This window comes from Coregonus lavaretus (assembly GCF_964263955.1).
Source record: "Coregonus lavaretus genome assembly, chromosome: 13".
In the NCBI taxonomy this organism is placed as follows: domain Eukaryota; kingdom Metazoa; phylum Chordata; class Actinopteri; order Salmoniformes; family Salmonidae; genus Coregonus; species Coregonus lavaretus.
This window is the reverse complement of record NC_140000.1, coordinates 30,845,687-30,873,184: the sequence shown is the minus strand read 5'-3', so window position 1 is coordinate 30,873,184 and position 27,498 is coordinate 30,845,687. Positions and strand designations below refer to the sequence as shown.

Below are 27,498 nucleotides of genomic sequence, written 5' to 3'. Positions count from 1 at the left end.
TAAAGAATACCTCAATATTTCTGTATGTACTCAGAGGGTGTATCAAATCTTTATTTTTCCTTGGTATGTTTGTTTTTTATAATCATGTCTGACGTTTGCTCTTTGTTGTGTCTTACAGATGAACGGGATCGAGTACAGAAAAAGACCTTCACAAAATGGGTGAACAAACACTTGATAAAGGTATGGTCACACACTACCAGAGTACATTTATATGCTCAATAGCTCAATACCTAACTCACGCTCCCTGTCTTAATTACCTTAATGCACTCATCACTGGTATCAATAGTTTATACACAAAGACAACCACATGCACACACACACCGACTCATTTTTAACCATCATCTATTTGATTTCAATAGATTTGTTTCAATATTGGTTCTGAGCTGATACATTTCTACTGGACTTCTCACAATGACTCATACAACATTTTCAAAATCAGTATTCCTATGTTATTTCATAAATATCAGTCAAATGTCATCAAACTAATGAAAAGGGCTGAAGTGGTTACTTGCATAACAACCACAGAATTTGTCATAACAGGATTTATGGGGAGTTGGATCTCTACTGTTCCAGAAGTGATGTGTGCGAGTGGCAAATGGCAGATGTTTCCTTAGTGAATCATACCTCATAATTGGCCCACCAACCACATGGGGGCTGAGCTGTGTGTTTTCTGACGGTTGTAATTTAGCCTCTCGGCAAAAATGGATCTTTAGCTTCAGAAGTCATTTTGCCTCTAATGACAGGAGTAGGCTAGAATCTTTGGCGTGAATCGTGACGACACCGGCCAGATACTTTATTACTGTGTTTTGGATGTGTAGTTCCGTTTCTCAAATTTAAAACGGGGACGAATCTTAACAAACACCAGGGCCCGTATTCATAAAGCGTCTCAGAGTAGGAGTGCTGGTCTAGGATCAGTTTTACACAGACCCAGATAGTTTCTGTATTAGAGGAAGACTATGTTAATAATAATAATAATAATAATAATAATAATAATAATAATATGCCATTTAGCAGACGCTTTTATCCAAAGCGACTTACAGTCATGCGTGCATACATTTTTGTGTATGGGTGGTCCCGGGGATCGAACCCACTACCTTGGCGTTACAAGCGCCGTGCTCTACCAGCTGAGCTACAGAGGACCACACACCTGTTCTCACCTCTTATGTTTACCATTATTATTTTGGCATATGGGATATCTGTGTTGGTATGTTAGTAGATGAGATGTAACCATCTGATTTAACCATTACTGCATTACTATGAGTGGAGCTGGGTCCATTCTGGTCCAGCCATGCTGAACATGCTGGTGCCATTGAAGTCATGATCCCATGCTGGGTAGTATCCATGACAACACAATATTATGACATCGAGTTTGGATCCCCCATCAGACAGATATCCACAGATATCAAACCATCAAGTGGTTGTTTTTTCATACCATCTCAACCTACTACAACAACAGCTTCATTGAAAGTGACATGCATTGGTCATACACAGACATGCAACACACACACACACACACACACACACAGAAAGGTTACTGGAAATCATGAGTGTTTGGTTTCTAGCTTGGTGTTTTGAGGGAAGGTTTATCAGAAGATTAATGTCTCTCTTCGACTGAGTGAGTTTGTAAATTGTGCTGTTGTCACCATTCTCTTCTCACCTACCTCACCCCTGTCCCTTCACTTCGGGCTGAAAATCATTCAATTAATGAGGGGTCCTCTACAGAGGAGGGGGTGGGTTAACAAACCAAACAACTCACTCTGGAGTTTCTCATTAGAAAGGAAAAATGACCCCCACCACGACAGCCTAGTACATGTATAAATACCCCCGCTTTCCTCGTGTCATAATTCATTTGACAAAATCCCACCAGTAACCCAACGTTTACAGCCCAAGCCATTAAGGGACTCATCATAAATCTCCATTCTCCCTCAAAAGAAACAAGCCCATTAATTTTGCCTTGAAAAAGAAACAAAAATAGATACACAAAATACTATTTTCCTTTCCATGTACTGTGTATGTGCACTGTGTGGTGCTAACATACTCTGTTCCTGATATAACACACAAGCGTGCAGTCTTTTCGTTAAGTGTTTTATGTGAGTCACAGACATCTGGATTCGTTTTGCTCTTTGCCTCTGAAGCACCACATTCTGTTCTGGGCCCAAGGCCCAGTGGCTGCTGGCTGGGCCAACAGTAGCACATGTGGGTCTGGGTGGCTGACTGCCTGCCTGCCCTTAGCTCTTTGCTAGTCAAGGTCTTTAAGTGTTCCTTACAGACACTATCAGGGGAATCAATCTGTGTCTCTTATCTTTCCACTACCATAATGACAAAATTGGTAGGCCTATATGACAAGATTTGCATCTCATTTAATGTTTGATGGACTGGGATGACTGTACATTTTACCATTTTAGAAAGTTTGAATTAAGTAGGCTATGTATTGACATGAAGTAGACAAATGTTTAATTCAGAGCTTTCTTAGAGAGAACTGTCTTCTTAGAAACTGTTTAATACCGTACACAATATGTGGTATGCAATGCATTGTTACAAAACTAGCCTAGTCATTAAAATGAAATAGCAACCCAAGCAAGGTTTTAAAAACATAATTGGAAACATCATGCAGGATCATTTCTAATATAGCATTTTGCGGTAGAACGAAAGTGTTAATAGTCTTCCCGTGTGAAAGCCTGCTCTTCTGATGTTAAACTGACGTTGAACTAATGTTTTTAATGCGTTTCCAGTGGGCGCGTCCCGGGATGGGCCGGGCCTTGAGGGGTAGTAAAGGGATATGGAATAACTTCCACTCATGCATAAATCTTGTTGTGTGTCAAAATGGGTGGGAAGACAAAATGGAGGGTTTCTCAACCATTATTTTGCAGTGTTATGTAAAGGGTAATCCACTGAAGTTTACATCATTCTGTAGATTTAATGCCCCATTCACTTTTAATGAAGTGTACAGACCAGACAGACATAAAGTATCGCTATTTTCTTATACAATGACGTGTGTGATTTTTATAGCCTTTCAACATTATAATAACACATGTAACCCTAGGTTAACTGAAGGACACATCACCTAAAGTGTGTTTTGTAACGAGAAAGCAAAGTCTAGTTTGTGGTGGATGAGGAGTATCAGGTTCTGTGTTGACTGTCCTAATGGTTTAAACCTTGATGTACTCACAATGAGCACAGATCAAATGGATCACTTGACTCGAGTTGACTGGAGTGCACAATTTGTACCATGACACCACCTGATCATGTTGACTCAATCTGAGCTTCTTCAACATGGGCTATTGTGTTTTGATGACAGACAGGGTTTAAATATATGCTACAGGATAGCAGAGAGAGATACTGTTGTAGCTACCACAGAGGAACCAATGAGAGAGAAGCATTTCACAGTACAACTACAATTATACTGTAGAATGCCTTCGAATTTAAGTTGGATATTGACTGATTTGAGGTAATTTGGCCTATAGTCATAGCTGTCGTATTGTAGCGGCAGGTAGCTTAGTGGGTAAGAGCGTTGTGCCAGTAACCGAAAGGTCGCTGGTTCTAATCCCCGAGCCGACTAGGTGAAAAATCTGTCGATGTGCCCTTAAGCAAGGCACTTAACCCTAATTGCTCCTGTAAGTCGCTCTGGATAAGAGCGTCTGCTAAATGACTAAAATGTAAATGTAAAATGTAGCCCCAAGCAGTTGAACTGAAGAAAAACACTTGAATGTTTTGCGATCTTGTCCCATCAGTTTCAGTATTGTTGAGGTTGGAGACTCTTACGGTATTAATGTGTAAACAGTGATCCCTAGTGGCCATAATCAACCCTAACTGCATTTCAAACCTCCATGGATAGAGTGTCTACACCACAGGTGGGCAGGAGTGAGTTACTGTGTTCACACACAGGATTATATAACTACTTATAACACACAGTATTATATAAGTACTTACCATTGATGGCAGTAATAAATCAAGGTAGTGAGTGTTACAACTTGCAGGGGCGAGACTTGCATACATAACTGTGTGAGGACAGTACCCCTTTTTCACAAGATCGAACAACACACTGACACAGTAGCAAAGCATTACATGCAATCTCCCAATATTAACTGTGTCATAAAGCACTAATATTAGTAACTATGTTTACCATTCTCTTTTATTCTATCCATCTAACCTTTTTCCATTTTCTTTCATCTTTTTGCTAAATCTCTGTTTGAATACGTAATCATTATAATCTCAGACTCATGATCATATTCTCTTCCTCTTTCTGTCATTCTCCCTTTCTATTCTCTTGTTCTCTTTATCTCATCCACTCATTCTCCGTCCAGCATTGGAAAGCAGAGGTAGGTACCAGCTGCCTGCAAGCCCCAGCAGGAGTGCACTGTATGTGGGACACATTCTGATGTGCATGTAGACCACCTTCTACCCTTCCCCTAGACCCTCCACCTGAACACTATCCCATCCCCACACCTATGCCATCACTGTGAAAGTATGAGGAATTACACTGACGCAGTCACACAGAAATAGGCCTATGCCTTGTGGACTGTGGGCCAAACTCTAACTTGAAATATGTGCAAGTAACTAAGGCTTGGTCATGTAAATCATGCATTGACGTCAATGGGAGATTTTCCAAGTTACGTGCCCCAGACCTCAAGTGTGTGGACTATATGTTGCGCAATAAAGTACATACTCGAAGCATGCAGTCTCTTTGCATTTGGATAACAACTACTTTTAAATCCTTCAGTTTCAGTCATTCCCTACTTCTCTCTCTTAGCTTTCACCCTCTTCTGCTCACTATCACAGTTTATCTTTCTTACTGGAATTGATTATAGCATGCATGCAGTCCCAAGACTCACTGGAGTATCTGTTTTCATTTGCAAGTATCTGTTTGCCTGTGTTTGTACTTTTATATGTATAGTACCAGTCATTCCAGGGTTTTTCTTTATTTTTTATTATTTTCTACATTGTAGAATAATAGTGAAGACAAACTATGAAATAACACATATGGAATCATGTAGTAACCAAAAAAGTGTTAAAGTAATCAAAAAATATTTGAGATTTAAGATTCTTCAAAGTAGCCACCCTTTGCCTTGATGACAGCTTTGCACACTCTTGGCATTCTCTCAACCAGCTTCATGAGGAATGCTTTTCCAACAGTCTTGAAGGAGTTCCCACATATGCTGAGCACTTGTTGGCTGCTTTTCCTTCACTCTGAGGTCCAACTCATCCCAAACCATCTCAATTGGGTTGAGGTCAGGTGATTGTGGAGGCCAGGTCATCTGATGCAGCACTCCATCACTCTCCTTGGTCAAATATCCCTTACACAGCCTGGAGATGTGTTTTGGGTCATTGTCCTGTTGAAAAATAAATGATAGTCCCACTAAGAGCAAACCAGATGGGATGGCATATTGCTGCAGAATGCTGTGGTAGCCATGCTGGTTAAGTGTGCCTTGAATTCTAAATAAATCACTGACAGTGTCACCAGCAAAGCACCCCCACACCATCACACCTCCTCCTCCAAGCTTCACGGTGGGAACCACACATGCGGAGATCATCCATTTCACCTACTCTGCGTCTCACAAAGACACGGCGGTTGGAACCAAAAATCTCAAATTTGGACTCATCAGATCAAAGGACAGATTTCCACCGGTCTAAAGTCCATTGCTTGTGTTTCTTGGCCCAAGCAAGTCTCTTATTTTTATTGGTGTCCTTTAGTAGTGGTTTCTTTGCAGCAATTCGACCATGAAGGCCTGATTCAGGCAGTCTCCTCTGAACAGTTGATGTTGAGATGTGTCTGTTACTTGAACTCTCTGAAGCATTTATTTGGGCTACAATTTCTGAGGCTGGTAACTCTAATGAACGTATCCTCTGCAGCAGAGGTAACTCTGGGTCTTCCTTTCCTGTGGCGGTCCTCATGAGAGCCAGTTTCATCATAGCTTTTGATGGTTTTTGCGACTGCACTTGAAGAAACTTTCAAAGTTCTTGAAATGTTCCGTATTGACTGACATTCATGTCTTAAAGTAATTATAGACTGTTGTTTCTCTTTGCTTATTTGAGCTGTTCTTGCCATAATATGGACTTGGTCTTTTACCAAATAGGGCTATTTTCTGCATACCCCTCCTACCTTGTCACAACACAACTGATTGGCTCAAACTGTGTTAATTGAAATGCATTCCAGGTGACTACCTCATGAAGCTGGTTCGGAGAATGCCAAGAGTGTGCAAAGCTGTCATCAAGGCAAAGGGTGGCTACTTTGAAGAATCTCAAATATAAAATATATTTTGATTTGTTTAACAAATTTTTGGTTACTGCATGATTCCATATGTGTTATTTCATAGTTTTGATGTCTTCACTATTATTCTACAATGTAGAAAATAGTAAAAATAAAGAAAACCCCTGGAATGAGTTGGTGTGTCCAAACTCTTGACTGGTACTGTATGTGTGAAAGATTTATGATCCCCATGTCTAGGTGCCCTATCAAATCAGAATCATAACCAGATCCAGAATATTAAAACGTTATTACATAAATACAGCGCACGGCTTATAGGTATTTTGTCTAGGTGTTGCACAAAAAAATACATTGTGATGACAACCCTTGCCTTACCTCTCTCCCTTCTCTTTCTGTTCCACAGGCACAGCGTCAGGTGACTGACCTGTATGAAGACCTGAGAGATGGACACAACCTGATCTCCCTCCTGGAGGTCCTCTCTGGGGAGACACTGGTGAGTACTGCTGACTTCTGATTGGTGAAAGGACTGACCTCTACCACTGATCCTGACTTCTGATTGGCAAATGGACTGACCTCTGCATATGCAACCAAACTCGATCCAAACCTCCACTCTGAACCAAGTCCTGACACTAAGAAACAAAAGTCTAGCCCTTATTTATACCTACCTAATCCAAACCGGTATACCATCCCTGAAGCAAAGCAAACATTTGCCAGACTTTCAGGTCATAGCACAACCTAACAAGACATTAGCTGGAACGTAAACAAAGACGCATTAACTGTCTAAGACAACCCCTGCTTACCTACCTCTCATTCCAGTCCCCGGAAATGTTAACTATTTGTAGTTGTTTAGATTTTTTTAAATAAGTCAATAAGTCAGCACTGGATGCTTGCACATTATGATGATGCAAATCGGTTACTGCAGATCTCACGGGAAGCATTGCACTCTGTTTCTGCTACAGTAGCTCATCGCTCTGCTGGTCTCTGCTCATCTACCAGACGCCTCCATGGTCCTAACACATTAACCCCACTTTGGCTTCTCTTTTTGAACTGTGTGCTCCTGTCTGACCGTTCTCTGGTTTTCCTTCTCTGCTCCCCCCCCTCCTCCTGCCCCCCTCTTTACCCACCTACACTTTCCCCCCTTTCCTGTATGCTGACCTTTGGCCTTTGGCCTATGCCTCCTCTCTTTGCACTGCTCTTTGCTGGGGCTAGGCAAGGGAGAGAGACGTGGTCAGGAACTTGCGGTTGGTGAGTGGGGTTTTCTATAACTTGGCCGCCATTTTCTTATTCTACTTCATGTGGCTTGGGTCATCCATTACCCAGTGGCTCGGCTGTGCATGATGCCACTTCCTGTCATTATGATTCCATTCATTTTTTCCCCTATCATTGACAAGCTTGCAAAGTCTCAGAAGTGCATTAACCATTTCGCTGCTGGCTATAAACAAAAAACCCTAAGTTATTAGTAGGTGCTGTTGCTGAATGAAGGAATTACATAATTGACTAACTACTTCATTGACTCTAGCCATTGACGCTATAACAATACTTGAAGCAATGGAAATGATCAGTTTGAAAATAAATGTTGTTTCTGTTTAGCTCAGTTACTAATGCATACTACATAGCAGAAATACAGTATTCTTTGGAAATGGAAGTCTTCAAGTCATTGTTCTCCAATCAGAACACATGTCCCAAGTGGTGACACAATTCAAAACCAACCAACCAAAGATTCCTGCACCTAATAACTAATCACGTTATTGGCTAAGCCAATACATGACTGATGCTCCCCCCTCCCCTTCTTTCACTCCAAATATATCTCCTATTTACCTCTGTTTGTCTGTCGAAGGTGAAGAACAGGTATGTACACAATGAATGATGTCATTAATGTGGTTTTATAATGAGTGAAGTTTTACTTGGAGATCTGTGAGACACATCAGTTATTCATCGTATTCTTTGTCATTTACCTTTTCCTTTGGAGAAAAATCATGTGTACTCTTGTCATTGAGTCTACAATTTAGTCTACAATCTAACCCCCCACCCACTCTCTCCCTCTGTCTCTCTCTCTCTCTCTCTCTCTCTGTCTCTCTCTCTGTCTTTCTCTCTCTCTCTCTCTCTCTCTCTCTCTCTGTCTTTCTCTCTCTCTCTCTCTCTCTGTCTTTCTCTCTGTCTCTCTCTCTGTCTGTCTCTCTCTCTGTCTCTCTCTCTCTCTCTGTCTCCCCGTTCTTTGTCTCTCTCTCTGTCTTTCTCTCTGTCTCTCTCTCTGTCTCTCTCTCTGTCTCTCTCTCTCTCTCTGTCTCCCCGTTCTTTGTCTCTCTCTCTCTGTCTTTCTCTCTGTCTCTCTCTCTGTCTCTCTGTCTCTCTCTCTGTCTCTCTCTCTGTCTTTCTCTCTGTCTTTCTCTCTGTCTCTCTCTCTGTCTCTCTCTCTGTCTCTCTCTCTGTCTCTGTCTCCCCGTTCTTTGTCTCTCTCTCTCTCTCTCTCTCTCTCTCTCTCTCTCTCTCTCTCTCTCTCTCTCTCTGTCTTTCTCTCTGTCTCTCTCTCTGTCTCTCTCTCTGTCTCTCTCTCTCTCTCTGTCTCCCCGTTCTTTGTCTCTCTCTCTCTGTCTTTCTCTCTGTCTCTCTCTCTGTCTCTCTCTCTCTCTCTCTCTCTCTGTCTCCCCGTTCTTTGTCTATCTCTCTCTCTCTGTCTTTCTCTCTGTCTCTCTCTCTGTCTCTCTCTCTCTCTCTCTGTCTTTCTCTCTGTCTCTCTCTCTGTCTCTCTCTCTCTCTCTCTGTCTCCCCGTTCTTTGTCTCTCTCTCTCTCTCTCTCTGTCTTTCTCTCTCTTGCCCCCTCTTTCTCCTCTCTCTCCAGCCCCGAGAGAAAGGCCGCATGAGATTCCACAAGCTGCAGAATGTACAGATAGCACTGGACTTCCTCAAACACCGACAGGTAAGAGAAACAGCAATTGAAATGTAATAACGGAGATAATGTAACAAATGAGTTACCATCTGAGTTTACTTCTCTTATACTGTATGAAGATGACTTACTGTAAGTGACATGACTGAGACAAATATCTAAATGCATTGGAACAGAGTAATAATGTATCTACAATGATGTGAACTACTGTAATTGTTAAGTCTCACTTCTCTGTCGTCCAATCACAGGTCAAGCTGGTGAACATCAGAAACGATGACATCGCAGATGGCAACCCCAAGCTGACCCTTGGGCTGATATGGACCATCATCCTTCACTTCCAGGTGTCCTGCTCTGTCAGTGTTGTGTTCCCATACCATATAGCTCCTCCTCTTCCTATCCCCTTGGCTCTGATCCAAGCCAATCAGCAACAATCACAAATTGAACTCAATCCAATCATGTGTGATCCATTTGATCTCAATCACTCGAAATGTTACCACGTTGCTTTCAGAAAATCTCAGTGCTATCAAATCTGTTATCAAATTATTCTAAAATATATTTAAATCATAGTATTATTACAGTTTAATAATTATAATTATAATAACAGAGTAGGCTAATATACTGTAGGCCATGCTAACCCCTCCTGATAATTCATGATCAAGCTTTAATTTAGTTATTTTGAAACATGGAAAGAATAAGGAAGTCATCTTATGATGTAGCTTTCCCTGCCACTTAAATAGCCTTAACATCTTGATAAAGTGTTACAGTACAATAGCATCAGTGTGTGTGTGAATCACTCTTCCCATGCATCCCAGGGGAAAGGAGTGGCATAACTATAACTCACTGACAACCTACCCACTGGAAAAAAACTGGTTGAATCAACATTGTTTCCACGTCATTTCAATCCCCAAAAAAGCTATGTTATGACATTGAATCAACATGGAAAACTAATTGGATTTGCAAAAAGTCATCAACGTAAGGGGATTTAGTCTTTTTTTCACACAACTTTTAACCAAAATCAAATAACATGGTGACATTTTTTGTTGATTTCACGTTGAATTCACGTTAGTTGACAACTAAATCAAATGTAAACTTTCAAAACTAGAAGTTGAACTGACGTCTGTGCCCAGTGGGTATACTCTACACCAGTCTTACTGCACAATTTCAATAATAATTTCAAATACTTTATCTAGGCTTGATTGAGCTTGCCTGGCTTATTTGAACCAATACAATACTCAAACCCTGCCCATCTGGCACTCCAGGAAGGCTTAAGTAAACATGAAAAGTATTTGAAAGATGTCAAATAGTATTTGAACCCAGGTCTGTGACGGACCCATGTTCCGATGAAGGCTCAGGAAATGAAAGAACATTGTGTCCTGCAAACTATTCTCCAAGCCTCTTCTAAGGTAGCATTGACTATTGGTTCCATTAAGCCAGGCAAGCTCAATCAAGCCTAGCCAAAGTATTTGAAATGATTTCAAGTAGTATTTGAACCATGTTATGCTGTAAAACCTTTGTGAAACAACACATGGGCTTTCTGTAACACTACATTATTTGATTAAAGAATGCGTGGCACTGCCAGTTAAAAAGGAGCAGAAAGCCCTCCATGTGGCAGCCTTGGTTGAGCAGGGCACAGGAAGAGATGTTGGTTGTGCAGGAAGACTGGTGTAGAGTATACCCACTGGGCACAGACATCAGTTCAACTTTTAGTTTTGATTTACATGTACGTTGGTTTACTGTACTCCATGTATTGGGTTGGATAGAGAGATGGCGTATCTCTCATTTCTCAGAAGGAGAACAAAACAGCAGGAGCCTGGTGAGTCATCATAGGCATTCTCCTCTTCTTTAGAGGGGAGAGGTTTAGGGTGGGGCCATCAAGGGTGGATTGGATCCCGAGGAGAACACACCAGACACACACACACACACACACACACACACACACACACAGTATAGCCACACACACCGACTACAGAAAGAGATCAGTAGGCAGAGAATTTGGTAAATGAGCGGTCTTTTGGCAAGAACAGAGAGTACCCTCTGAGCCTCTGGTGACTGTGACTCATCTCATTTCCCTCCCAGCCCAAATAGAAAAACAGTCCTACCACATTAGCCAATGCTGTGTGTTCCCACACTGGACCCGACAGTGTTCTAAGTTGTGTCTTGAGACCCAAAGCAGGAGCAGTCTCGGCCGACCATCCCTACCACCTACCCAATGACCTGGGAATTGAGATCTAGTTGGTGGTTCCCTTTGATGTCACATATGTACTACTGATAACAGAGTTACCTCCCCTGGCTGAAAAACAATGTTTATTCTTTTTTTCCACCACAGATCATTGAGGTGGACAAACGTGATTCAGATTGAGCCAGAATAGCATATGATTGAATCAAACCCCATCCATTACAATGCATAATTGATTTTCTCAAATTGATTTTATCTTCATTGTTTCCACCTATCTCCCTCTGCCACCATGACAAGCAGGGTTGGGGTCAATTCCATATCAATTCAGTCAATCCAGGAAGTAAACTGAAATTCCATTTTCAATTCCAAATCTCGTCATTGAGAAGCCATTTTCATCCAATGTCAGTTAACTTCCTGCATTGACCAAATGTAATGGAATTGACCGAATTTAAATTGAATTGACCCCAACCCTGGTAGAGTGTTGCCTCCTCCCCGTCTAACCCCGGTATCTATCCTCCCCTGTTAGATCTCGGACATCCAGGTGAATGGCCAGTCAGACAACATGTCGGCCAAGGAGAAGCTGCTGCTGTGGTCCCAGCGCATGGTGGAGGGCTACCAGGGCATCCGCTGTGACAACTTTACCACCAGCTGGAGGGACGGCAAGCTTTTCAACGCCGTCATACACAAACACCAGTAAGTGGTCTTCTGTAGCTCAGTTGGTAGAACATGCTGCTTGTAATGCCAGGATAGTGTGTTCGATTCCCGGGTCCACCTGTACATAGAATGTATGCACGCATGATTGGAAAAGGGGGCTGCTAAATGGCATATATTGTTATTATTTTTAGTGTATTACTTTGGTGATCGACACCCCAAGCCACAATACGTAATGTAAAAATGACAGTATTTAATCTCAGTTCCCAGAACCAAATCTTGGGTAAAGTCTGTCATAAGGGACTATACTGCACCTAATGTTCAGATACTGGTGAACACCTTTGGATTGTAACATCAGAATGTTACACGTAAGCCCTGCTGTCGCCCCAAATGTAGCCTCACCTCCAGCTATTTCAGGTTTATTCATCAAGGTGAGATTACCCCAAAAATGACAAGATTACCCCAAATGTACCCCTCAGTAGACTGTACCCACTCATGTTATTACCCACAGTAAGTGGCAGTAATAGGTGTTAATCTCTCTTGTCCTAGTGTCTCTGGTAGTTCTAAGCTATGCAACGGGGTTGTCATGGCACATCACCGCACTTACGTTTTATTTGATGTGAAGCAGATTGGGCAGGAATGGGAAAGTGGTAGGCCACACAAGCTCACAGAACGGCACCGCCGAGTGCTGAAACACGTAGCGCGTAAAAATTGTCTGTCGTCGGTTGCAACACTCACTACCGAGTTCCAATCTGCCTCTGGAAGCAACGTCAGCACAAGAACTGTTCATCGGTAGCTTCATGAAATGGGTTTCCATGGCCAAGCAGCCGCACACAAGCCTCAGATCACAATGCAGTGTCGGCTGGAGTGGTGTAAAGCTCGCCGCCATTGGACTCTGGAGCAGTGGAAACACGTTCTCTGGAGTGATGAATCACGCTTCACCGTCTGGCAGTCCGACGGACGAATCTGGGTTTGGCGGATGCCAGTAGAACGCTACCTGCCCCAATGCATAGTGCCAACTGTAAAGTTTGGTGGAGGAGGAATAATGGTCTGGGGCTGTTTTTCATGGTTTGGGCTAGGCCCCTTAGTTCCAGTGAAGAGAAATCTTAACGCTACAGCATACGATGACATTATAGACAATTTTGTGCTTCCAACTTTGTGGCAACAGTTTGGGGAAGGCCCTTTCCTGTTTCAGCATGACAATGTCTCCGTGCACAAAGTGAGGTCAATACAGAAATGGTTTTTTAAGATCGGTGTGGAAGAACTTGACTGGCCTGCACAGAGCCCTGACCTCAACCCAACTGAACACCTTTGGAATGAATTGGAACGCCGACTGCGAGCCAGGCCAAATCGCCCAACATCAGTGCCCGACCGTACTAATGGTCTTGTGGCTGAATGGAAGCAAGTGCCCACAGCAATGTTCCAAAATCTAGTGGAAAGCCTTCCCAGAAGAGTGGAGGCTGTTATAGCAGCAAAGGGAGGACCAACTCCATATTAATGCCCATGATTTTGGAATGAGATGTTCGACGATCAGGTGTCCACATACTTTTGGTCATGTAGTGTATATCTACACACGAGTACAAATGTAAACTCTCAGGTACATAATCAGACACTGGTTTCAGTTTCAACAAAAGAGAGAAAAGTTTCCCATGTCTTATAAATTAAGATTGTGGATCCACGTAGTGTTTATTTCTCAGTTCTAACTAGTCCTGAGGTAAATTACCTTTTTATTCGAACTCTGTAGTTCTTCAATCTCCTGTCCTGGCCGTACTTGATCGTACAGGTTTCAGGCAGCTCTAATAAGACATTTCTTTGAACTTGTCAGTGCCCTGGGCCTGGAATACCACAGGTGGGTGTTGTCTCAGATGGATACAGGTACTGGCACTGATTTCAGCACTTATATGATGTTATTATTATGTTATTAGACTCACTAATGCCCATTCAGGTGGAGAGGGTGCTGTCGGAGGCACCTGGGTGGTGTAGAATTGGGAAAGATGGGTTTGTTTACTTATCCTTTCATAAGAATCTATTTTTCTAGGGAGCCCTGGACTAGAGGAGTGACTAAATGAGTTCTAAGTGCATTACTCCTTCTGTTAATATTACAATGGCCTCAGAGCTGCTTTAGTCACTGTTGAAGCATACAGTTACATATAGACATGAATATGGGAGTGGATGAGTGGAGATATGTCTGTGGTCTCTCAAAGTGGAGGCGGGGTCCTAAAAAGCCATAGAGACAGGCACATTATCTGTAAATAATAGTGCGCTTTGTGCACGGGGGCATTGTCATGCTGAAACAGGAAAGGGCCTTCCCCAAACTGTTGCCACAAAGTTGGAAGCACAAAATTGTCTACAATGTCATTGTATGCTGTAGCGTTAAGATTTCCCTTCACTGGAACTAAGGGGCCTAGCCCGAACATGAGAGCGACTGAAAGAGGGACATGTGATGAGGGAAGTATGGGTAATTACCCAGCAAGGCGTGGCACTAAAGGAAGAAAGAGAGGCCCACAGGGCAGGTTCAATCAAAGCTGTACGTGTACCTGCAAAGTTCAGCTACACCCTGCTCTCGCTAAGAGAGAGCGAGAAGGAGATAGAGAGAACACTTTTTAATTTTTGAGTGTCACCTAAGGCAGTGTATTTAGTAGCTGATTTATTTTCATAACGAGAGAGGAGGTGTGTCAATGTAACACTCATACTCAAATGACGAACACTGCAGAGTTACTTTTTGCACAGCCTACAGTCGACACTATCCACCGATTTGCGGCACTTTTTGAACCACTTATTTGGAGGGTTGAATGTTGTTGTCACACTGGGAACTAAGGACCTTACCTTGGACAGGTGAAAGTTACAGTTGATATTGGGGGAGTTGTTTTGGATAGACAGGGCTGAGGTTGGGAGGTCAGGTCAGAGCGGATGACAGCAGTTAGCCTCTTAGTGGTACAGAGACGTTTCTTCTCTCACGGAGAGGGTTGAGCACTCTTTGTAGACTCAACATGAAGATTGTGAAGACGTCTTATTGAAGACGTCAGTGCTCGGGTGGGATTTATCTGTACATTCTGCAAACTTGGACCCGGCTGTTTCCCGAACAAACACCAAAAAATCACAAGGAAGCTTGTTAAAATGGTTGGAGCAGCAAGCCTTTTGGAATTGGAAGTTCACTGTTAAGTGCAACATTTTCACTTGCCACTGGAAGACTACGAAATATCTAGCCAGCTTTCTCTCCGTTTTGGGGAGACTACAACTCCCAGAAGGCACCATGATGTCGGGTCTGAAGAGGAAGCTATCCATGAAGTCCAGGAAGAGGACTGGCAGCTCGTCCAGCATGGTCACAGGCTTGATCAGCTCGTTAGAAGACCGTGTGGTCATGCAGTGTGACGATATCCCCTCAGAGTGCTCCTCCTGGGGCTCCCACAGCTCAGGGGCCCACTCTAGCAGCGACTCCCACTCAGGGGACCAGGAGCTGGGCCAGGGGACAGGGCTGGGACAGGACTGGAGCCCCCGCAGTCTCCAGGGAGGGGAGGGGAGGCTGGTCAGCCCCAGTAGGGTAGAAGGGAGGCCCCCCAGGCCACGGAAGCAACTCTCTCTTAGGGAGGTGCAGTGCCTGGAATCAGCCACAAGCCCTGGGGATTACTACGCTGTCCGCTCCACCCTTCACGTCAAATCACTGTACGGATCTGCTCTAAGCTTCTGTTATTTGTCTTGGGCTTTACTTTCAGAGTATATGAGAATAATGTGAATGTATTGTAAAGAGAGAATGTGTATACTGTGCCATAAAAGATAGAATAAGCTCTAAACAGTGACATTTTTACTAATGCATGCAATGAAAAACGAATTAGAGAGGGAACTTTTGTTACAGATGTTTAAATGTTTACATTGGTCAATAATTTAATTTGAGTAACAGTATTATTTGAATGTTTCCCTATTTTCTGTTCACTTACTATCCTCTCCGTGGTGCAGATGAGAGTAACGGGGAGCGAGTATAGGGGCTTATCTCATTTTAAATATGGCTGCCCTGGTTGTCTGCTGCAGCCCCATGTAACATTCCCTTCATATATAGCTGCCAAGCACCCCAGGGGAGGCAGGTGTTCACTACAGATTTATGACATACAGACGTGGCATTAAATTTTTAGGACAAGTGATATGTAGGTAGGAATGATCAGTATCTGCCCAGCCAGTCCTTATACCCTCCTCACCTGTCTACACTGCCTTTACACCAATCATGACTGATGTCCCATGGTTGTGTCTCCTCAGGCCTAGACTCATTGACATGAGTAAGGTGTACCACCAGACCAACGTGCAGAACCTTGAGTACGCCTTCAATGTGGCAGAGACAGACCTGGGCGTGACACGCCTGTTGGATCCAGAGGGTAAGACTGCATTGAGATGCTCCAGTACATGTACATGTGATGATGGCTGACCGCAACACCAGGGGTGTAATCATAAGTGCACACTGTAGCAAAGAGTTGCAAAACGTTTCGCAACAGAAAACGTTTTCCAACTAGTTTATTTTGGTCAAATTCCCTCCCCATTTTGTTCTGTTTACTTCGGTTTTGTTCCTAGTGAATGCACATCAAGTTCTCCGACCACGTCCCACCTAACCTTGTACTTTTGATATTTATTGGAAGAAGAGTCAGGGGTGAGAGACTCCAGATGGAACTTGAAGAGCCCCCCCCCCATACCCTTCCGTGCTGATGCACTGTATGAGCCGTGTCCAATCAAAAATGTTGATAGCTTACTCCTTTCTCCAAATCCACCATGAACATGATCTAAGTGTTTAACTAATGATTACACACATCTTCACATACCAACTAATGATTGGGTACACTTAACTCTTTCTTATTCAATGAAAGGCCCTCATCCTAAAACATTTATAAAGTAACTAATAACACCTCAAAGTACTTAATTCTGTTTTTGGTATTTGCAGCACCTCCCTTCCTCTTTTGCTGTGAAAAAATCTATAAACACACAATTATTTTCCCAGATGTTGACGTGCCACACCCTGATGAGAAGTCCATCATCACCTACGTGTCGTCCCTGTATGATGCCATGCCCCGGGATGTCCAGGATGGAATCCAGGCTAACGTGAGTGACTCAAGTGTATTTCTGACCACCACGGATCTCTGAATAAACCTGATATACTCACAAACTGGACACTTCACGTCCGAGACTCAGATTGATAAATTCAAAAGGGCGCTGTTATTACATTCAATCCTACTTTCAATGAGAGTTCATTCAGAGGACTCCCGGATTACACAGGCTTGTGACAGTCAGAACATGTAATTGTTTTGTTTATGACACTGACATCCAGAGTCGCTTCAAGTTGGAACTACAATAGAAGTCCTGTGATCCTAAATGGAGCTGCAGGAAATTAGCAACCTTCTGTGTTTACTTCAAAGTACTTTCTACCCAATAAACACCCTCTCACACCACGGTATGATCACAGCACACAGAAGAGACCTGTTGGAAAAGCAGAATGGTGTACTGTATTGATTTTAGAGTGCCATTTGTACTCCAATGATAACTAAAGATATACTGAAAGTGAGTAAAGGAGGGAACTTTTGTTTATTGCACATGCGTGTACATATGCTCATGCACACACACACACACACTACATTATCTTTCTCTCTCTCTCTCTCTCTCTCCAATTCAATTTGCTTTATTGGCATGACGTAACAATGTACATATTGCCAAAGCGTACTTTGGAGATTAAGTGATACATTTATAATATTAACATAATTAAAATAATACTAATCAATATTGTCAACGAGACAATCAGTAACAACACTCACTCACTCACTCACTCACTCACTCACTCACTCACTCACTCACTCACTCACTCACTCACTCACTCACTCACTCACTCACTCACTCACTCACTCACTCACTCACTCACTCACTCACTCACTCTTTCACTCACTCACTCACTCACTCACTCTCTGCTCCCTGTCCAGCCACACAAGGCTGGTCCTGTTGACACCTAATTGAGTGAGGGTGGTGTGTGAGCAGGCGAGTTATCATGGCTCTCCAGGAGAAGGGACTTGCTGTGTGTTGTTAAACCCTGCTATTGTCTGCTGTTTTCTGCTGTGTCTGTGCTACAGGAGCTGGAGCTGCGCTGGACAGAGTACTATGAGCTGGTCACTATCATTCGGCAGTGGATAAGCCACCATGTCGTTATCTTCGGGGAGAGGAGGTTCCAAGGCAGCTATGAGGAGATAGAGGTGAGTCTCCTACCTGAACAGTTATTAGTAGTGCTGTTGTGACTGGGATTGGAATGCTACTTGTGGCTAGTCACATAAAGTATTATTGCTAGACATGGGAGCGTGTATACTGTAACTTGGATACTGAAAATACTGTATTTGTTTCTGTGTCTATACATTTTCATATATCATGTCTGTAGCTAAGGCATTTTTTTTTTTGCTGTGAATTATGTTTATACAATTTCTCCACACACACCTTCATTTATTTTCTCTTACCATGACTATGCCTATTCAGAGATGCCTGACATGCTCAAATCGTTCTGGAGATTCATTTCTCTGAGCTCTTACTGATATGGATGCATACATACATCAACAGAACTCATGAACTCATGAGTCGCATGGTCGTTAAATAGTTAAGTCATAATGACCAAGCAGGTAGCTCTGCCATTCGATACCACATCAAACAATTACAGTATGTGTCCAGTCTAGAGATTGCATTGTCTTGTGTATGGAATTGTGTGGCATCTGGGTGGGTTGCACTGGAGCTGAGAAAAGCAGACCTGAAGGCACACATTATTCTACCTAATCCTCGGTGGAATCTTCCGTACTGCCCCTCCCCATTCCCTGGCTAGCTCTGGATCGTAAAACGTTGCGTGCCTGAAACTTTCTCTGTGGAGACAAAGAGGACTGTCAGATACAGGCTAGGTCAGCTCAGTCCTCCTATTGGATAATGTATATAACATTCATTAACCTATCAGTTGCTGTAATCAGTTTCCAAATCTTGTACAGTACATACAAAGGAATTGTAGAGTAAAACGGAGGAGGACGCACTTCTGTGTCAAATTTCCTTTATCAACTCGAACACCTATTATATGTGTTTAATGTGCTCACACCTCCTTTTCATCAGATGTAATGGTATTATCAGAATGAGCAGTACAAAGCTGGGTATATTGTGCTTCAAGGTAGTCTAATTCCAAGATCTCTTTTCCTAGAAAATGTTTCCCAAAATACAGACAAAAGCAGTATCTCGAGAAGTCTCTGTTTGTGTTTTTACACCATCTGTGTCTTCTAATAAGGCATCTGACTTTTCTATGTACACTTTTAAACACCCCACATCTGTGTTTGCTTGAGTCTTTATTTTGACACCTTCCCAAACAATCAGGTTAGCCACATTATTGATCTAGTACCATATTGGATTGAAAAGGTCAAGCTCTGTGCGTATGTATGTGAGTAAGGACATGGGAACATGTTATAAAGTTACAAGGTTACAATCCTTTCTCAAGTAATGCCCACTGTAAGAATGTAAAAATGTCAACGAACTCATCAAGAGCTGTAGTTTCACACTACAAGTACTGCTAAGTGTAGTGGTTGGGGTCAATTCCATTTCAAATGGAATTTCAGTTTACATTTAAAAGGAAGCAAGAGTAGGATGGATTGATTCACAAGCTAATAAGGTAGGTAGCCTAGCGGTTAGAGCGTTGGGCCAGGAACTGAAAGGTTGCTGGTTCAAATACCTGAGCCGACAATGTGAAAAATCTGCTGACGTGTCCTTGAGCAAGGCACTTAACACTTATTTGCTCCAGGGGCGCCATACTACTATAGCTGACCCTGTAAAACAACACATTTCACTGCACATTCTTTTTTTAAATATATATATATATATACAGTGAGGGAAAAAAGTATTTGATCCCCTGCTGATTTTGTACGTTTGCCCACTGACAAAGACATAATCAGTCTATAATTGTAATGGTAGGTTTATTTGAACAGTGAGAGACAGAATAACAACAAAAAAATCCAGAAAAACGCATGTCAAAAATGTTATAAATGTATTTGCATTTTAATGAGGCAAATATGTATTTGACCCCTCTGCAAAACATGACTTAGTACTTGGTGGCAAAACCCTTGTTGGCAATCACAGAGGTCAGATGTTTCTTGTAGTTGGCCACCAGGTTTGCACACATCTCAGGAGGGATTTTGTCCCACTGCTCTTTGCAGATGTTTTCCAAGTCATTAAGGTTTGGAGGCTGATGTTTAGCAACTCGAACCTTCACCTCCCTCCACAGATTTTCTATGGGATTAAGGTCTGGAGACTGGCAAGGCCACTCCAGGACCTTAATGTGCTTCTTCTTGAGCCACTCCTTTGTTGCCTTGGCCGTCCCTTTGATGCAGTGAAGTTGTCCTGTCCCCTTAGCAGAAAAACACCCCCAAAGCATAATGTTTCCACCTCCATGTTTGATGGTGGGGATGGTGTTCTTGGGGTCATAGGCAGCATTCCTCCTCCTCCAAACACGGCGAGTTGAGTTGATGCCAAAGAGCTCGATTTTGGTCTCATCTGACCACAACACTTTCACCCAGTTCTCCTCGGAATCATTCAGATGTTCATTGGCAAACTTCAGACGGGCCTGTATGTGTGCTTTCTTGAGCAGGGGGACCTTGCGGGCGCTGCAGGATTTCAGTCCTTCACGGCGTAGTGTGTTACCAATTGTTTTCTTGGTGACTATGGTCCCAGCTGCCTTGAGATCATTGACAAGATCCTCCCGTGTAGTTCTGGGCTGATTCCTCACCATTCTCATGATCATTGCAACTCCACGAGGTGAGATCTTGCATGGAGCCCCAGGCCGAGGGAGATTGACAGTTATTTTGTGTTTCTTCCATTTGCGAATAATCGCACCAAATGTTGTCACCTTCTCACCAAGCTGCTTGGCGATGGTCATGTAGCCCATTCCAGCCTTGTGTAGGTCTACAATCTTGTCCCTAACATCCTTGAAGAGCTCTTTGGTCTTGGCCATGGTGGAGAGTTTGGAATCTGATAGATTGATTGCTTCTGTGGACAGGTGTCTTTTATACAGGTAACAAGCTGAGATTAGGAGCACTCCCTTTAAGAGTGTGTTCCTAATCTCAGCTCGTTACCTGTATAAAAGACACCTGGGAGCCAGAAATCTTTCTGATTGAGAGGGGGTCAAATACTTATTTCCCTCATTAAAATACAAATCAATTTATAACATTTTTGACATGCGTTTTTCTGGATTTTTTTTTTGTTATTCTGTCTCTCACTGTTCAAATAAACCTACCATGAAAATTATAGACTGATCATGTCTTTGTCAGTGGGCAAACGTAGAAAATCAGCAGGGGATCAAATACTTTCTTCCCTCACTGTATATATATATATATATATATATATATATATATATATATATATAAATGTCCCCTTGTGACCGTTCGAGAACGTTAAGAAAATGTTCTCCTTCATCCTGTCTCTCTCGCTTTCAGATTCTGTGGCGTCAGTTCTTGAAGTTCAAAGAGACTGAACTGCCTGCAAAGGAGGCCGACAAGCACCGTTCCAAGCTCATCTACCAGTCCTTTGAGGTTAGCCATGCACAGAGCTTCTATTCTATTATTTTCTATGCTATTTGCATTCTAGTCTATTCAATTAATTATATTATATTTTATTCTACTCTATTGTATCCCATTCCATTATACTCTACTCTATTTTTGATAGATTGATATAGATAGATAAAGATGGTTGTCTGATTTGTGGCTAGAGGCCTAACACTTATGGTTTTACCCCACCCCCTCTACAGAGTGCAGTGCATACTGGTCAGGTCAAGGTCCCTCCAGGCTACCACCCCATTGATGTGGAGAAGGAATGGGGCCGTCTGCATGTGGCCATCCTAGAGAGAGAACGACTGCTCAGGACAGAGCTTGAGAGGTGAGTGAGTGAAGCTGTGTAGTGGATATCAATGTCTGGCCATATTATTCCTGATTCCACGATTCCATCAATCCTCATCTGGATCTACACTGAACAAAAATATAAACGCAACATGTAAAGTATTGGTCCCATGTTTCATGAGCTGAAATAAAAGATCCCAGAAATGTTCTATACGCACAAAAAGCATATTTCTCTCAAATTTGGTGCACAAGTTAGTTTCCATCCCTGTTAGTGGGGATGCCAAGATAATCCATCCACATAACAGGTGTGGCATATTAAGAATCTGATTAAACACCATGATCATTACACAGGTGCACCTTGTGCAGGGGACAATAAAAGGCCACTCTACAATGTGCAGTTTTGTCACAAAACACAATGCCACAGATGTCTCATGTTTTGAGAGAGTGTGCAATTGGCATGCTGACTGCAGGAATGTCCACCAGAGCTGTTGCCAGAGACTTAAATGTTAATTTCTTTACCATAAGCCACCTCCAACGTCATTTTAGAGAATTTGGCAGTACGTCCAACCGGCCTCACAACCGCAGACCACGTGTATGGCTTCGTGTGGGCGAGCGGTTTGCTGATGTCAACGTTGTGAACAGAGTGCCCCATGGTGGCGGTGGGGTTATGGTATGGGCAGGCATAAGCTACGGACAACGAACACAATTGCATTTTATCGATGGCAATTTGAATGCACAAAAATACCATGACGAGATCCTGAGGCCCATTGTTAGGCCCATTTTTTTTTTAAGGTATCTGTGACCAACAGATGTGTATCTGTAATCCATAAGTAAATTGACTGATTTCCTCGTATGAACTGTAACTCAGTAATGAAATTGTTGCATGTTGCGTTTATATTTTTGTTGAGTATTTATCTGCTCTCTTCAAGTGACCTTGTTAGTTTCTGCCTGTTTTGTTAGAAAAAATTCGGTCTTCATGTTACAAATTGGGAAGAATATGTTATTGTTCGACACAAGACAGGTCATTGATTCATTGGTCTGTGTGAGAGCATCCTGGATAACTAACTCCATTAGTCTATTAAACCTAGTGTTACCTTAGTTGCACCGCTCTGGGGCCTTGTTTAGGTTGTGGTTTGTCTACTGCCAGCTCCTCTTGAACAGTAATGCCATTGGCACGCCTGAGATTTGGTATCTACGATGCCATAGGGGCTTGGACACTGTCCTGCCTGATTTCTCTAAGGTCTTCAGGGATGACTTCATGTGTCTTGACTTCAGATGGAAGTTTCCACTAGTTTCTTTGATTAAGTAGCGCCACAAAGCATAGTTTAGAATATCTGACTGTTGATGAGTGCAATTTACTTACAGTGAGTGAATCATGATTCATATAATAGCCACAGAAAGTGACAGATGGATTCTCATCAAGCCAATTCTATTTATCGGACCATTTCCTTGTCAGTTTCATGTGCAGTTTAAACAGCTGCAAGAACAACATCTGAAGCTAAGTAATGCACAGTAATTATATTACCCATCTCCCCTAATTCGGAGACTCCATATCCAGATGCATGCAGCAAGATGTTATGATTGAATCATGTTTTCCCTTTGCAATGAAGGGATTGCAATGAAAGACATCCTCTGTTCACAAGGGCAAGTCCGGTACAGAGCGATTTATTTTTACAAAATGCATTCTTGTAACTTAATCAGATATGATTATCTGTCAGAATACATCAAATACCGATGTTATATCAAAAGGCTAGATAGCTGGAGTGGTATTGTGTTGCAAGTTGTCTTAAATTGGGCTGGTCCACTGTCATAAGAATTGTTTGCTGGGTCCATGTTCAGTAGAATGGGCAGTCCTAGTTTACTAGTTTCAACTAAATTCATCAGATTGGGCAGCGCTCTATCTGGGCAGTCTTATTTATGGGACTGGGATGAGGAATGGCTGATCCAGCTCAGCAGAAATTCTATTCAACCCCACCACTGCCTGCCAAGATGGGAGAGAATTCCCATGACTCTATGGGACTGTGTTAAGAAGAGCCACCTCTCTACCTGGGACTTTAAAAGGGAGAGGATAGGGACTAGAGTATGGCATTTGTGACCCTCATAGATTAGAGTACCTGCTGCGTTCAAAGAGGCCGTAAGAGTCTTGTTCTGGACTTTCAGTGATTGTGCTGTTGTTGTTATTGTGTTACTATGTTATTCAATCAATCAATCAATTTTATTTTATATAGCCCTTCTTACATCAGCTAATATCTCGAAGTGCTGTACAGAAACCCAGCCTAAAACCCCAAACAGCTAGTAATGCAGGTGTAGAAGCAGGTGTAGAAGCATTATTAAGTTTTTAGCTGTGGCCAAGCAAGTAATTTGTTATATTTCGTACTTGATATTCTTAATCGTGACATAAAACAGTTTTGTATTTGTTTTTTCTATTGATTCATTGACTTTTAGCATGGTATAGAAGTGAAATTCAGTGTTGATCCTGACCTGGTACATTGCTAAAAACTGTTTTGTCCAGATCAGTGTTAATGCTCCTCCTTTCTTCCCCCAGGCTAGAGAGACTCCAGAGGATCGTCAGTAAAGTCCAGATGGAGTCGGGTGTGTGTGAGGAGCAGCTCAACCAGCTGGAGACCCTGCTGCAGACGGTGAGTCTTGGACCACTAACACTCTGACTGTACAGTGAGGACTGAGGCTAGAGCTGGAGCTGGGGCTGGGAATGAGCCTGGGGCTGAGGCTGGGGCTGAGGCTGAGGCTGGGGCTGAGGCTGAGGCTGAGGCTGAGACTGGGACTGGGGCTGGGGCTGGGGCTGAGGCTGGGGCTAGGACTGAGGCTAGAGCTGGAGCTGGGGCTGGGAATGAGCCTGGGGCTGGGGCTGAGGCTAGGACTGTGGCTTGAGCTGGGGCTGGGAATGAGGCTGGAGCTGGGACAGGCTGAGGCTGGAGCTGGGGGAACGAAGGACAGCCATTGTCCTCAATTATGCAAAGTTGCTATAGGCTAGTGATTGGGTCAAATGACTCATAACGGCAAGTCATATGCTCCAGTTAGAAAATCATTAGCTGTCTGTTTACTACCTCATTCAAAACCAATGTGTCCAGTCATCACCAGTGAAAATGCTCCAATCAGAATGGTTTTCCCTCTCCTGCCATAAAACAGCGTGAGGTGGGCTGTGTAAGTACAGTCTCACATAACAAAATGAAAATGTTAACTATCTCCAACAACTTTGGAAAGCCATGAAATCCTTAAAGTGGAGGAAGGATTACTTGTCTGTCAATCATAGAAACCCTTTACCTGTGGAAAGCTCATAGGTTATTGACATTTAATAATGGTATGCCCTCCTCCCTCTAGGACATCCGTCTCCTGAGTGCAGGGAAGCCGGCTCAGCACACTGCCGAGGTGGAGAGGGACCTGGACAAGGCAGACGGCATGATCCGCCTGCTCTTCAATGACGTGCAGCTGCTCAAAGATGGGCGCCACCTGCAGGCCGAGCAGATGTACCGCAGGTGAGTTGGACATTTCAGTTTCTCACAAAATGGATAGTAAAGTATCTATTTTCTATTCGATTCTATTATATACATTGGTCGATTACAACGATTAGCTTTGTCAGTATAAAAAATATTTTCTCTAAATTATTAATTATATCCCCTCCCCCTCTAGTCAAGAAATGTGTTACAGGACAGAACACTTATGCATGTTGTTCCCACAGGGTATACCGCCTTCACGAGCGTCTGGTGAACCTGCGCACCGATTACAACCTGCGTCTCAAGTCGCAGGTGACGACCACCCAGATGATGAAGACCCAGACCATCCAGCAGTCCTCCACCAGGTTGCGTCCCGAGCTGGACGAGGTGACCCTGCGCTACGCCCAGGACCTGCTGACATGGGTGGAGGAGAATCAGAGGCGGATTGACGAGGCCGAGTGGGGCTCGGACCTGCCCACCGTGGAGTCTCAGCTGGGCAGCCACCGGGGCCTGCACCAGACCGTGGAGGACTTCCGCGCCAAGATTGAACGGGCCAAGGCTGACGAGGTACTAGACCTTAAAGGGGCAAAGGTGAAATATGTTTTAGTGGGGTGTTATAATAATTTTGTTTCATAGACTCTCCATATATTTCCATATCACTTTGAATGAGTTTACATCATGTACTTTGTATTCGATCTGAGGGAATGGAGACATTACATATGTTCATTACCATCCTCAAGTGCTAGATCCTTTCTATCTGACTATGACATTACATTGATGTTGCCTGTGTGTCTCTTGTGTCCCTCAGAACCAGCTATCCCCAATCAGTAAGGGGACGTACAGTCAATACCTGGGCAAACTGGACCTTCAGTATGCCAAGCTGCTGGTAAGATCTTTATTCAGAAGCATTCTTTTGGGTTAAATGTAATATATTTTTGGGAAAATGCCGTAATGGTCAGCTACCACCAGGATTGGTAATAATTGTATTCTCATAAATGCACACATACAGGATGTAATTTAATCTATATCTTCCCTCTTTCACCGCTCTCTCCCAGAACTCCTCCAAGTCTCGTCTGCGTAACCTGGACTCGCTCTATGTGTTCGTCAGCGCCGCAACCAAGGAACTGATGTGGCTCAACGACAAAGAGGAGGAGGAGGTCAGCTACGACTGGAGCGACCGCAACACCAACATGACCGCCAAGAAAGACAACTACTCGGTAGGTCTGACCACCCACTCAGAAAACCATATACATAACGTGAAAAATATATCAGAAATGCTGTTAAGACAGCTTGGTTGTTCAAGTTCACATTTTCTGAAGCATAGAAAAATATTGAAAGATCATACAGTATTTCCAAACTCTGGAGTAGTTTATCTGAATGTAAGGCTGTTGATAGCTCATTGATAGCTCATCTTCATTCTGCAGGGTCTGATGCGTGAGCTGGAGCTGAGAGAGAAAAAGGTCAACGACATCCAGGCCATAGGAGACAAGCTGCTGAAGGAGGGTCACCCTGGCAAGAAGACAGTGGAGGTGAGCACCACACTACCCCCTAGTGGTCTCCATATGCAATAACCGGGTAAACCTGGACGGTATGCATTAGTACACAGAACTGCACACCGTAGTAGACAGTTTTGCAACTGAAAATGAAAACAAGCATGTCTTATTGGACAAGTTCAGGTAGTCCCTCCCTTTTTCAGTCTGTTTTCCTCCGTTTGGTACCTAGTGAACACAACCCTGTTTTCCCCAACTCTTGTCCCCCTTTAATTTCCAGGCCTTCACAGCAGCCCTGCAGACTCAGTGGAGCTGGATCCTCCAGCTGTGTTGTTGCATCGAGGCTCACCTCAAAGAGAACACAGCTTACTACCAGGTTTGGATGCTCAGAATAATTTTCAAAATAAAGAATGGCTCATAAACCTGCATGGTCCTATGAGTAATAGTTCCGAACCCAATTGTTGACGTTCTCACTGATTGTTCAATACACGTGGCCTTATCATCTTGTGCTTCTTCGCAGTTCTTTTCGGACGTGAAAGAGGCTGAGGAGAGGATGAAGAAGATGCAGGAGACGATGAAGAAGAAGTACAGCTGTGATCGCTCCACTACCGCCACGCGACTAGAGGACCTGCTGCAGGATGCTGTGGTATTGAACCTACTACACGTTGGACTGTCTATGGATGCTTGTACTCACATAAAACATGAGGTCACCTAGCTCTCGACCCATATTCATAAATCGTAAAAGTAGGACTGCTGATCTAAAATCAGGTATGTTTT

The 27,498-nt window shown here is 43.1% G+C and overlaps 1 protein-coding gene across 1 annotated transcript in view; it reads left to right on the top strand.

Moving 5' to 3' along the window:
* The window catches only part of LOC311140567 (plectin-like), an 89,900-nt gene that overhangs the window by 39,594 nt on the left and 22,808 nt on the right, over positions 1-27,498 (top strand). Inside the window, exons 2-19 of the mRNA XM_084175683.1 lie at positions 119-180; positions 6,609-6,698; positions 9,045-9,122; positions 9,338-9,442; positions 11,792-11,958; positions 16,165-16,280; positions 16,895-16,995; positions 18,012-18,131; positions 21,381-21,476; positions 21,692-21,819; positions 24,325-24,418; positions 25,119-25,273; positions 25,477-25,798; positions 26,040-26,117; positions 26,287-26,448; positions 26,656-26,760; positions 27,002-27,097; positions 27,242-27,367. Of these exons, the coding sequence (XP_084031809.1) occupies positions 119-180; positions 6,609-6,698; positions 9,045-9,122; positions 9,338-9,442; positions 11,792-11,958; positions 16,165-16,280; positions 16,895-16,995; positions 18,012-18,131; positions 21,381-21,476; positions 21,692-21,819; positions 24,325-24,418; positions 25,119-25,273; positions 25,477-25,798; positions 26,040-26,117; positions 26,287-26,448; positions 26,656-26,760; positions 27,002-27,097; positions 27,242-27,367 (2,201 nt within the window). The remainder of the gene's footprint in view (positions 1-118; positions 181-6,608; positions 6,699-9,044; positions 9,123-9,337; positions 9,443-11,791; positions 11,959-16,164; positions 16,281-16,894; positions 16,996-18,011; positions 18,132-21,380; positions 21,477-21,691; positions 21,820-24,324; positions 24,419-25,118; positions 25,274-25,476; positions 25,799-26,039; positions 26,118-26,286; positions 26,449-26,655; positions 26,761-27,001; positions 27,098-27,241; positions 27,368-27,498) is intronic.